The sequence below is a fragment of the Pezoporus wallicus genome, unplaced genomic scaffold (assembly GCF_028554395.1).
Source record: "Pezoporus wallicus isolate ANWC-B61680 ecotype Strahan unplaced genomic scaffold, APGP_CSIRO_Pwel_v1 contig_6464, whole genome shotgun sequence".
NCBI classification, from domain to species: Eukaryota; Metazoa; Chordata; class Aves; order Psittaciformes; family Psittacidae; genus Pezoporus; species Pezoporus wallicus.
Genome location: NW_026642130.1, coordinates 6,575,134 through 6,588,664, shown reverse-complemented (window position 1 = coordinate 6,588,664; position 13,531 = coordinate 6,575,134). Strand labels below are relative to the sequence as shown.

The following is a 13,531-nucleotide window of genomic DNA, read 5'->3' as shown; positions in this document are numbered from 1 at the left end:
GGAATGTGCATTAGAGAGGCTCTTTAACTGGGTATTCAGTCTCCACTGTGCTTGAAGTACAGAATAAATAAACTTGGGGAATAAGTTCCTTGTTAATTTTTATTTCTGATCATATGTAATTTATAAAAAAAAAAAGTTTCACTGCATAATTTCTGTTCCCTTTACTTAGTCTACACTATTACACAGTTGTACATTTGATCTAAGGTTTGTGGGCTCTTTATTTTAATTTGTAATTTGTCTGTTAATTAAGAGGGATAAAATATAGTGCAATGGGTGGAGCTGGGGACCAGAAGTCAAGGCTTCTGAGTTCTTCCTGGCTCTGTTCCTGACCTGAGGAAAATCACTTATGCCTTCTGGCCCATATTGTCTCTGGGACTTTCAATATAATTATGCTTAAATGCCCCCAAGCAATGATACAAAGGCTGATAATGTCAAGATAGAAAGTGCTTCCTTTCACGAGCTCCATAGAGATGTTCAGTTTCAGATTTCAGGTCAAGTGCCCTTTAGGTTCAACCACTATGTGGCTCATGTAATGGTGGAAGAACACTGGAGTGTCCATTGTGTAGTTCTTTAAGAGGAAAACATTCAACCAGTGTTTGACTGAGAATGATTCATCATTGATAGTGATGAAGAAGACAGAAACCAAGCCAGTCCTCTCTGTGATCCCAGCATGTGTGTGCACCTGGGGCAGGAAGGAAAATCCCTTGGCCTCTGGATGCAAGAGCATCTGCTGTGATTCACTGAGGAAAGGGAACATCAGTGCCCACCCTACTGAAACCTTGCTCCTTAGCTGTCCTTGTACTTCATTTATATCTGCATCACTTAAAAATAAATAAATAAATAAATAAATAAAAACTTTCTGTAAGAACAAAGAAACCAGAGGAATAAATAACCAGTAGGAAATTCCCAGCACATCCCTTTCTGAAGGTTTTAGGAAATTCCATTTGTTGAAGGAAACACGGAAAATTAGGAGGAGCCCAAAAGAGGGACTAGAAGGAGACAGCTGAGATCATTTTTCACTGCCAGGACTGCACTATGTTGTTTCTCCTTTTACAACTCATCAGCAGGCATTATTACCTGGTGAAAAAATTTGTTTTGCAACTCATCCCGAGTCCTCATAAATCATTAATGCCTGGCTAAGCACAGCGTGAGCATCACAAATACTCTGAGAATGAGGGCCAGTTCTGATATAACCTTGTGTCCAATACTAATGCCTGGTAGTTATTTAGTAATACAAAGGAGCCTCAGTGAGGAAGATTGATGAGTCAGTGAAGTCTCCTGACTTCCTTCTCCTCTCCACCTGCCTTGCCTGCTTCTAGTTCAGAAACTGAGCTACAAACAGTACAGGGCTGTTCATAGCCATCTGTCTGAGGAGAGCACAAGTCAGGGGGACAAGGAGGGACTTACTGCCTCTGAATGTCTATAGAAAAAGAAGAGCTTCGGTTTCTGATCAGGGCTTTTTTTGTGATTTCTGGGGTTTTATGAGCAAAATTGCACCACTGCTCCTGAGCTGTGTTTCCTGGTTTGCATTCCTTAATGCATCCAGTATAAAGCACACTGAAGTGTGTAAAGAGCATGGATAGAAACTGAGCCCAGGAACCCCAGGACTGGACGTCATTAAAGGGTGCTCAGAAAAGTCCAAGGAATCAGCCGATTACCTGGGGAAGTCATCTGGGGACTTGGATGCTCAAACCAGCTCTCACAATAGTGGAGATAGCACAGAGGGTGCAACATCTATAGGTGCAGCAGCTGAACTTTGTGTCTTGTTATTCCCCAATCTTGGCCACAGTCATGAGTTAAGGATGGTCTCTAGTTTCCCACTTACCCTGAGCTCACCTCCAAAAACCCACAGCCCCTTCAGAGTGCAGATAAACTCTGTTTCTTCTCTTCCTCACCTCTCCTCTCCTCTTCTCGAGCAGAGCATCCATCCATGTAGTTGTTGTTTAACAGCTGTGCTCTTTAAACACTACAATAATTGATCATGAGCTTTAAAAGGAAAACATTGAATGAGGTGAGATGGAGATTGACCCTTTGTGTAAGTGTAACCTTAAACTTGTATGACTTAGTCTTGGTTGGAGCCCTTGTCCTGAAAGGCTTCTGCAAGGAAAGCTGTAAAGTCACAGATAGTACAGAAACAGATTTTGAATAGGAATTTAGGAAAAGTGCAAAAGGAGATGGAGGACAGTAGTTGGGCAAATTTGAAAAGGGGAATGACAGAAAACGAAAGTGAAATTAAGTAGTCAATGAGAGAGTTTCAGAAAGTGTAGAGGGAAAAGTAACAGTGTTTAAGACATAAAATGATAGAAATTGGTTATGAAGAAAATGTAGTTGCTGTAAGTGAAAGTAGGAAAATGGACCAAGATAAAAAAAAAAGTCATTTGTATGTGACGAAGGACACAAAAATACTTCCTCCACAGTCTCCTCCAGAAATATGCAACTAAGACAGCACCTGGTGCTGTTCCTGTGAAACTAGAGACCTTAGTCCGTTTTACCCTAAATCATGTAGAACATCCCTTTGTCCAAAGCATCCTTGGTCTTTAACCGAGGCGTGAAGCATTAGGGGTCAAATCATACTTTAGGCATCACACCTCCAGCAAAACCCGGAAACTTTCCTACAAAAAAAGTGAACATCCAGAGCCTGTTATAAGTTCTGCTGAAAATGTATCACTGTACTTTAGTTGAGATAAATTTGTTAAAAATAGTCCCTGGTATGGCACCCACAGCACAGAGTGGTTTATTTTCCCCTATTATAGATCTGACACAAGCCTGCTGTTATTTCTGTGCCCTCTCTAATGATCTGCTTGCTCTCTGGAGAGCACTGACCCTTTTCAGCTCAGAATAATTAGCCTTTCAGACACTACTGTGTTTCCATTAAATAGACATAAATGTGCAAGGTGACATTTATTTATTTACTAAGGCCTGAAAAATGTGCACTACAGATGTTGGGGCTTGGGAGAACTTCAGTTTCTTTTCATTCAACAGTTGTATATTTGCATGCTTTCATGTTTATCTGCTTAGTGCTTGAGCTCTTGCTGAGTTTTGCTGAGGAAACAGGAGAGCACAAAGATTATTTGGGTCTTCATTTCGCTGTAAGGCCCTTTGGAAATACTTTGGCAGCCCAGTGCCCAAACCTGAGAGTGGCTTTAAATGTGTCTTTAGTTACACAGTTTTCAGGTCCCTTTTGACTGTGTGTAAGGAGGTGATTCCACATAAAGGATTGCTGTTGGTTTACAGAACTGTCTGAAGAGGAATGTGTTCAGGGTGTTACACTGAGAAAATGAGAACCTTGACCTATTGCAAACATAAAATAAAACCAAAATTCTTTAGTATTTAAAATCAGCTCTTTTATCATCTTGATCACTGGCTTCTGATCTACCAGACTGTTGCCCAGGTGAAAAGTATATTATTCATCTTGATAGCCATTTTGGTCTGCAAAGTTGGAGGGAATTCTTACATCCACACATGAAGTCATGGCATGCTATTATTTCATTCTGTTAGTACCAATAGGCTTTATAAAAGGAGGCATCACACAAGGTAGGTGATTTATTGCAGGATGGAAACACTTTCATAGGTTATTTTAATCATTATGATTCTTTCATGATGTGTGAAAGTTGATTGTTGCTGTAAATGAAGCCATTGAAGGCTAAAAAATAAAAATGCTGTGATGGTAAAAATCCTTGGAGTGCAAAAAATGGTAATTGCTGTAAATGGCAGTAATTTATTCTCTGTGTGAGATTATTTTTTATCATAAGGATGCTTTTAAGCTAATTCTGAAACATATACGATTGTAGTCCATATAGCTGAGGTATATTGCACAATGCATTGATATTTTGGCCAATTTTCTATGGATGGTAATTTATATATTATTTAGAAGCACTATTTTATTCTATTAACTGAGAGGCTTAACACATTTTTACTATGTTAAAGGATAAGCTGTTTTTGCAGGTCTTGTGGTTTTATTATTTTGACCCATATCCAGTTCATACTGCATCATAGTACCATATTTTTGCTAATATTTTTCTGGTATGTTCAAAACTTATTTGCATTTCGATAGAAATTCATTAGCTCTTGATTTTTATTATGACAAATTATTTTGACTTTTCTATGATAATGCGTTCTCTGTGTTTCTGATTTGCTGATGCTGAAAAATTTTCTTTTTGGTTTTAACCCTTCCAAATTTAGGATTATTTTTGTTTTTTTTCTGTGTATATATTTCAGTTGTTTAGACCTACTGGTTCCTGCTTTTTTCTTTTTCTTTTTTTTTTTTTCAATATGTTATGTTTATATCCTCTGTGTGTGTTGAGCCAATCTTACCAACAAAAATATCAGTTGTTTCCTGTTTCTCTACTTCTTTACAAAAAAAAAAAAAAAAGAAAAGTAAAAAGTAAAAATAAAAAACTCTTAATGGGAACCCTGGCACTGTCTGTCTTCTCTGTTCTGCAGAAATGTTGAAGGAGTTGAACCAGCAACGCAGAGCGAAAGAGTTTACAGACCTGAAAATTATTGTTGAAGGCAAAGAGTTTGAAGTCCACCAAAATGTTCTAGCTTCCTGCAGCTTGTATTTCAAGGACCTGATTAAAAGGTTTGCCTTCCTTCCAGCTGTGATCTGCTCTGTTCTTTTGTAGGGCGCATTTGTGTCGCTTTTTTTTCCTCCCCTCTCTTGCAGGTTTATGAAGATTGAATCTCCTGTCACAGAGCCAGTAGCCATTCTTTCCACCTTCTCTGAATGTATTTCCAAACTGAGACTCAGACCCATTTGTTACACATCTGACTTGTACAGTGTGATTATTTCTAATAAGTAGAGGCCAGTTTTGGCCGAAGAAAGCATTCCACCACTGAGAGATCAAAGATTTAAACCCAACCGCTAATGGCGATTCAGACCACAACTAAGAGCTATTGCTGTCAGTGTTTTCAAGGGACTCTGTCACATGCGACAAAAGTCTGTCCTTCGGGCTACAATAAGCCATCAGCATTCTGGTGAACGATGCTGAGACGTCATGCTAATAAAGCATTTTGAGTATCATAATCCCTTCACCCTGAAATCTTTGTTACATGCTTTTGTGTGGCTTTTATGGGCAAAGGGATTGATATTTTTATTATTTGTGGGCATTTGAAAGATGAAAAGACAACTGATGAATTTCTTTAGAAAAGACTGGAAATAAGACTGTTTTCTGGTCAAAATATAGCTCAGTCTGCATGTTAAACTAGGGGGAGCTTTTTCCTGCAAACACTCTAGCTTAGGGTAGGTACAATACCTACATTTTCTAAACATTGTATCTCCACATATGCATTTTCCCCCCTCTGTTTCTAGCTGGTTGATTCTAAACAGTACATGATAATCTTTTTTCTTTACATTACATTGATTTTTCAATTTGTATGCTTTATATACTTGTATAGGAATAAATTGGTACTCTTGTATTATTAGTAAATTAGAGTAGCAAGTAGGGAGGGAAAAAAACATAAAGATAACTTTCATTTTTCTCTCAATCATCAGCAAATTAATGCAGCTGCTGATTTTGCCTTGCAGTATTTTCCTGAGCAGACTGAACCTGGACTGTGCTAAAAAATGGGATTAAAGAACATTTTGCTTGCTTCAAATCCTGTATTTAAATTTTGCCAACTAACACAATAGTGACTGTATTTTATTTCAGGATGGCATATTGGCTGGTATCTCCTTTCAGTGTATTATGTCCTTTTGCACAAAGCTGGTTTTATAATTATGGATATATATTACATTTCTATGATATAACTGTGCTGACTGCCTTATCAATTATTCATAAAAAATATGTTGGCCTAGGAAGCATGTCTTTTCCCCTCTGTAAATCTAATGATTGCTAGCTGTAGCTATGCCAGATCTCTCCTATCCTTTCTTTTCTGTCTGCTCATTATCATTTAATTGTTAAGGCTACAGTATATTCTTTTCAGGGTGATAAGGAGTAGAGTCTATAGGGAAGGAAAAATCTTAGAATCAACTTAGAGAAATCCAGTAACTAACTGGCCAAAGACTGTCATTTGGATTTTCCTCTGAATACATCTGCTTCTGTGCAGAGGTCACCAAACAGCATCTATTTCTAGAAGCACACTGAGGAACCTTTCTGCTTTATTATTTAGTTAACAAATTGAGATATACTTTATATTCAACACTGCTCTGATAGGAACTAATTTAAAACAAACAAAAAAGCCCAAACCTTTTAAAATGCTCTGAAAAGAGGCTATGAGAGCTCATAAGCATTACAGGAAAAAAATAATGCAAGATTTAGCCCATTTGCCAACCTCACCACTTTTTGCCTTCTTTCACATTATCATCAGCAATAAATAATCCAGAGGTCGATTTCTGTCCCCAGTCAGGTCTCTCCATCCCAGTTGTCTTCCCTATATAACCTCAGTTGCACACATGTAACCTTGATGAAAGCTAATGGAGTTGCACAGGTGTATCCATGGCAAAAATACCTTTATTACTGATGATGATGCTTGAATAAGGAAAAAATTCAGCTTGATGTCTAGTTGAGTTTGCAAAACTGGTGAGAAAAACAAATATTCACCTGTAAACTGAGCAAGTGTATCTCTGTGAGACAATAAACTCAGGGCTATGGGGTGGAATTCCTAAAGATTTTCTGGGCTAGAAGATACTTGCAGTGTAAAGCCTGATCCTTTTAGAAACCTCGTGAAGTCAATGAAAGAACTCAAGTTGGAAGAGACACTGAGTATTTTGAAGTATCCTGCCCTTAATAATACAGAATCATTAAGTTTATAAATACAATACATCTAGAATTTCCTCCTGATATTTGTTAGCATCTCATTTGACATAGTACTTAAAGCTTTATGGGATCAATATTGCACTTTTTGTTATTATAGAAATCAAAACAAGAAACAGCTTTTCTTAAAAAATAAGAGACCTCTTTATATTAAACATAATATAAAGGTTATTTCAATCATTCCATGCTAGAGTTAAATTCCTATACCATTCCAGTGAAGGCACCAATGGGTCACCAGAAACGTCAAAGAGAAGATGATCTATTCATGAGGGTGCTATGTGCATCCATATAAACATGTAGAAAAAGAATATCTTTCACAGTATTTACTTTGGCTGTTATTTGCCACAGCCTAGCTATTGTTAACCTTATGTTCTGTGTGTTCAAGTTGGTATCTGATGGTAGAGTAGCAAGTACTGTCTCAAAAAAATAAAAGGGTAATGTTCAAAAACAAATAAGAGCAATTGCCTTCTCCTTAAAAAAGAAGAAAAAACAGACAAATAGACAAAAAGCATAATAGAACTAAAGGTGTTACCCATCTTGAGAAAGGCTATTTAATGAGAATTAGTCAGAGCAGGGAAGAAAATATATTATTTTTATTGCACTGTAATGAAAAGATGATAACCAGGTTTGATTGACCAAAATAATTCTGAAGATATTTATGAAATAAATTTGGTAATGAGAGTGCACTTTGAAAAACCTTCATTTTTCAGAAAATAGTAAATCCTGCAGTATGCCGAACATTCCAGTCCTCATCCAGGAAAGTTCTTGTTCCATGTGGTTTATCCTGAACAGACAAGCATGGCCCTTTGGGGTTGGGTTAGTCTAGTCCAGTCCTGAACTGAAGTTCAGCACCACACCAAGCACTGTGCTTTTGGAAACAGATTAGCCAGTCCCATCAGGAGCTGTGCATCACTCAAGCCTAAACCAGGACTCAGTGTTCATCTCCCTCCCAACAGCAGCTGACCATAAAAAACAATCTTAGTCCTTTTCAGTGCAAGATCATCTGGAAAGGATTAGGTGTATTAGGAACAGCAGGTGTGAAATGTTCCTGACATCTGTTCCACTTAATTAGCTTAAGGTGTCCCTGCCCATGGCAGGGGGGGTTGGAACTAGATGATCTTAAGGTCCTTTCCAACCCTAACGATTCTATGATTCTATGATTCTATGCCCACCAAGGCAGGGAAATGAGGTGGAGGGGAGGAATGGGATGTGAAGATGGGAGCATGCCCAAGGCTGGTCCCTCAGTAGAACGTATTGCAGTAACCTCAGGGCTGTGGGGCTATCGCTAACAGCCTAAGGAATGATTTATGCGACATTAAACATTTGGGGAGTGCTAGGCTTCCTTAAGTTCCCTTCATAAAATCCTCTTTAAAGTAAATTCCTTTTTGGGTGATTATTTGAGCCTACTTTATGACAGGTGTGGAGTTGAGTAGTTGGCTTTACTGCTTGCTCAATCAGGCACAGAGCATATAGAGGAGTTGATACACTTTATCTGCACTTAGGGAAATCATGTGGTTAGTCAGCTTCTTCAAACTGTGACCCATACAAGATTGCTGCAGTGTAGGACTTCAGAAGAAAATGGATGATAAATAGCAGCTGGAGTAGGGTTCTGTCGCCTAAATGCCATCTTGTATTCTGAGTGCACACTTCCAGTCTGCCTGACTTTGGCCTCTAATTTGCACCTGTATTTTAGGTACTCAAGAAATCAGTCTTCCCAATGCAAGGGCTTAATTTATGGTACAGGAAATGAAGAGAAGCACCTGGAAGGCTTCCAGAGGGAGCGTTTTCTCCTAATTCATGTACCTATGTGCAGGCAGGTAGGAGATACCTCTGGAGCAATGAGGGGTGCTTGCCTCTTGCTGTTAGTCAACCAATATTTAGACCCAAGGATGGTGTCTAAGGTGGATTTAGTGTAACCTCGCCTTCTAGTCTACTGCTATAGTCTGCAGACAGTAAGGCAGAACTTTCCAGGAGACAAGCCCTCTCACCATTTTAGTGGGTGCCTAAGATACGAGGTAAAGGACGAGGCCATCCCTGTTTATAATTACAGAGAGATGAGGTGATTTGCTTGGGCTATGAATTTAAGATGGGTATAACTTTGCTTCCTTCAGGGCTCCAGCCTGAGCCAGTTATCTCGGCTTCCTGTGTGGTCATGAGGGAAGATGGGAATGACTGTAGGGCAGTTCATTCCACCTTATGATAAATAGCCTAAACTGCCTTCAGGAAGTACTCATTTTTCATTGCCCAGAGAGAAAGGCCAGTCACCCAGCCTGACTCACTGTTGGCTAAAAGTACATAGAATCATAGAATAGTTAGGGTTGGAAAGGACCTTAAGATCATCTAGTTCCAACCCCCCTGCCATGGCCCCTATAGGCCCCCTTCAGATACTGGAAGGCTGCTATGAGGTCTCCACGCAGCCTTCTCTTCTCCAGGCTGAACAGCTCCAACTTCCTCAGCCTGTCTTCATACGGGAGGTGCTCCAGTCCCCTGATCATCCTTGTGGCCCTCCTCTGGACTTGTTCCAACAGTTCCATGTCCTTTTTATGTTGAGGACACCAGAACTGCACACAATACTCCAGGTGAGGTCTCACAAGAGCAGAGTAGAGGGGCAGGATCACCTCCTTCGACCTGCTGGTCACGCTCCTTTTGATGCAGCCCAGGATATGGTTGGCTTTCTGGGGTGCAAGCGCACACTGAAGCCGGCTCATGCTAATTTTCTCATCAACCAACACCCCCAAGTCCTTCTCTGCAGGGCTGCTCTGAATCTCTTCTCTGCCCAACCTGTAGCTGTGCCTGGGATTGCTCCGACCCAGGTGTAGGAGCTTGCACTTGGCAATGGTTAAACTTCGTGAGGTTGGCATCAGCCCACATCACAAGTGTGTCGAGTTCTCTCTGGATGGCATTCCTTCCCTCCAGGGTATTCTCTCCAGAATATTTTTTCAGAATTTTTCTGAATGTCACATACATATGCTTATATATGTATACAGAAAGAAAGAAATTGATCGGAATAAACAAAAAAGAAAAAAGGTCTTCAAAACACCCTTCTCACAGAGCACATATTTCTTATTTAAAACATTATTGTTTTGAGGAAGAGGAGAAATGAGCTCTGTGTCTTTGTCCAGAAGAAATGGTGGAATGTGAGTGTGTTCTGGAAGGAAGGAAAGAAGGAACAGAAAATTCCATGAAGAGGCATGATTTTTTCCAGCTGCATTTGGGATAGACAAGCACAGCCACTGGATAAATGGAATGTCTGAAATTTCCATAACTAAGAGTTTCACCGGAACATTTTAATTTGCTACTTTCTTCGTCTTAACCCAACCCGAAGTGCTGGAATCTCTACCAAATATGACATTAATCATAGGAAGCACTTGACATGAAAGTCTCTTCTTGGACAAAATGCTGGCTCTTATAAGCAGACTTTAATTTTATTTCTCTGTGGTCAGTTACTAAAGATACACAGATCTGTCTACAAGTTTTATCTTATTAAGATGTGATTTTAGTGATCCTTTCTCATCTTGAAGTCATCCTGGCTGCCTGATTGCACTAGCACATAGTAGTAAGTCACAAACACAAAGAGGTTTTGTCACAAAAAGCAAGCATTTTTGATGCTGTGTAATCTGGCAACACTGTGTTCCTCCTTATTTTCCTAAGGAGCACAGCCAGTAACTTTATGGCCAAATTGCTTTTCCATGGTATCTTGCCTCTTTTTGCAAGTGTTCAGATTTATTTATTCATTTGATTTTATTTTTCTAAAACAGGGTTGTATGTACTCTCTGAGGGCTTAAAGGCAGGGCAGGAGAAGTAAACCATTCAGGGTGAAAGGACCAAATTCCTCTTGCTTTACACCTACACTGAAGACAGAGATGTCATTCTGCATTTTACACTATTGTGTGGAAAAGCAGCATTTGGATGCAAGACAGAGAAACCTGCCGCTATCCATCTGAAACAGTCTGACAAAACTGCGCAAGCATTTAAGTGTCTGGAAAACAGACTGCCTGGTTTGTGTTTACATTGTAAAAAGCTCAAAATGAGAAATAGCAGATGAAAGAAAAATCTACTCTTGGTGACCCCTTCTTGTTTTCCTTCTTATTAAGAACCTTGCTTTTAACTCAGGAGCAGGCAGCATTTCTACATCTGCATGCTTCAGCTCCATTGTAGAATGTGGAAACAGATCATAACATGTCTTTGAAAACAGAGAAATAGGAAGTTAAAAATATGGTGTTTGTTTCAGGTGCAAGTTTCTGTTAAACCATTTAAAGGAGTCTGTGAGAATGGGAGGTTGCATTGGAGTGTAAAATACTCCTCGCCCTTCACTGCCAGTGCGCAGGTGTAAATTTCTCTGTGGGTGACACTTTTCTTTTAAATGAGGGACTTAATTGCTGTGTGTTGGGTGCAAAATCCTGGCAGGAGAAGCAGGTTTCTGCCTTGGGTGGCCCCTTTCTGTGAGCGCGTTTCGCTTGCTCTGCCTGCCCGAGCAGCCGCTCGCCTGTCGGAGCTGCCTGCTGGGTTTCAAATGTTGCAGCTGCCGGGCCCTGGAAAACATGTTTTCATCAATCAAAAATGCATTGTCTTCTACATAAATGAATTGCAGCTTACAAATATTCAAAGGTGTTGCTGGGCTGCCAGGCTGAGGACCTGCCACAAAACCTATAGCTGGCGTTGCAGCCAAGCTATTTCCAGGCTGGCGAGCATAGCCGTGGATTAGGAAGGCGAGTGGCTGGGTCTGGATGCTCCTCTGAAAGGAGAAACAGGTCAACATGCCCTGCTCTGAAGAGAAAATGTGTCAAGGAGGACAGAAAGGCTCCTCTTCAGGCCTTGAGGTGCAATACAGAAATTAAACTTCTCCCTCATAATGTTTGCAGCTTGCAGAGGCACCGAGCAGAATCACTTAACCTCTCACTCCTCTCCTTCATTGACAGCATCTCTGTTTACTGTAGTTTGGGCTTTTCGCTCACATAATTTCTTGACACAACTACAAATCCTGCAAATCTTATCGAGGAATGACAGACTAATCACCTTTCTTGCTCTGGCTAGACCTATCTGCAAGCCATGCAGCTGTCATACAACCACTCATAAGTTGCTGGTGTGTGTGACCTACCTGTATTTACTTAATATCTCACAGCCCTGTCTAGGCTTGACTATGCTGAAATTTAGGAGTGAAAGGGAACAGTTGTCTAATGAGGTGCTGTTCAAGCTAAATGGATCAAGGACAATGAAAAAACTTCCACAGCACAGAAACGAGCTGTGTTCTTGAAAGCTGTCATTTTTGGTCCGCTACCTAAAGCCAGTCTTGCCCTAAAACAAGGGTAATCAAATCTCTGACTCCAGCATGCTCTCAGGTAGCTCCAGGGATCAGCAGTTCACTTCCTTTCATTTAAATCATCAAGAATTAGCCACTGCTGGATTGGAATAATGAGTTTGAATTAATAGGGCCGGGTTATGATCATATCAGATCACAATCCCCCTTTTTTTGCTTGCATAGCACAGACCTTCTGTGACTGAAATACTCTGAGTAGTTCTGTGAGGTGGTGTGTGCAGAAATTGATGGGGTGAGAAGGGCTCCATGCCCTTTCCTGCACATACTGCGGCCATAGGTGATGCAATATATTACCTTTCATTGATGTCCAGAGCACAGGCTGGCTCTACATATACTCCGAGGAGCAGTAGAAACACCCTGTAGCTGAATGAGAAAGAACCAGTGCCTGACAGAATTAATTCTAATTACTGAAATGCTGATTGGGATCTTTGGGCACTACCATAATCATAGTAGTAGTAATAAATAATAATTGTGGTTATCATTACTTTATTATTGTTTTCCCTCTAGACATTGCAGTGATGAGAAAGAACCTTGGATAGACTTACCTAGATAATTACTTGTATAAATTTCACCACATACCTAAGAAACAGATTTATTAGCTACATAATGCCAGCTCTCTGCTAAGCTGTTTTTTGATGATGTAATAAATATCATTAAAACAAATCAGACAGGAGTTGGTTAAGGGGGTGAGCTTTTAGTTTTCTGAGAACAAATTCTTTATTCTGTTATTTTACTCTTACTCTTCCTTCCCATATAAGCCACCAAAACCTGCTTGCATCTTTTATATAGCTTTAACAAATAGTATCTCTCACCCCAGGATACTTTGCCACATATTTGCTGAATTAGATGGCCAAAGATACTTGCAAACAAGTTAGATCCCATGCTATTAATAAATTGGCCCAGTTTTTTTCTACTTCTCCGCTAGCGCCCTGTGAGAATGAGTTTATTCTCAATCCCTAGCAAAAGTCTAGGTCATGAAATGCTGTTCTTCCAAGGGCACTCACTACGCACTTCTTCATTCACTTGCTAGTCATTTAAGCCAGCATCTTCAAACTCGTCATCTTCTTTCTTAAATCTCAGCAGGGAGGCAGATTTGTGCCTCCGACTGTGATCTCCGACACTATAGCGTTACAGGCTGCCGCTTATCCTGCGCCTTTAGAAATAGTCTTGACTGAGCCATTAGATTGCGTTTTGTCAGTGAATAGCATTAAGGATAAATAGGAGACCTGGCTCTTTGTTTGATTTTATTCTGGCCATGTTGTCCATGAATAAAAGCATTTGCTGTTAATCCTATTGCTCGTCTTTGTTTGTAATGATCATTTCTGTGATGGTGAATTAGCAGAAGCTGCTAGTGCATGCCTGAGCTCACAGCCATTAATTTTCCTGATTTTCTTCTGATAGAGCAGGTGCAAACTGGCAGCATTTGACCCTAATAAGTTACACTAGTCTTGCCAATTTT

At 40.0% G+C, this 13,531-nt stretch overlaps 1 protein-coding gene across 3 annotated transcripts in view; it reads left to right on the top strand.

The window, feature by feature from the left end:
* The window catches only part of KLHL29 (kelch like family member 29), a 403,205-nt gene that overhangs the window by 323,100 nt on the left and 66,574 nt on the right, over positions 1-13,531 (top strand). For all 3 annotated transcript variants that reach the window (XM_057427613.1, XM_057427614.1, XM_057427611.1), the window contains one exon: positions 4,444-4,582. In XM_057427613.1, coding sequence (XP_057283596.1) covers positions 4,444-4,582 — 139 coding nt within the window. The remainder of the gene's footprint in view (positions 1-4,443; positions 4,583-13,531) is intronic.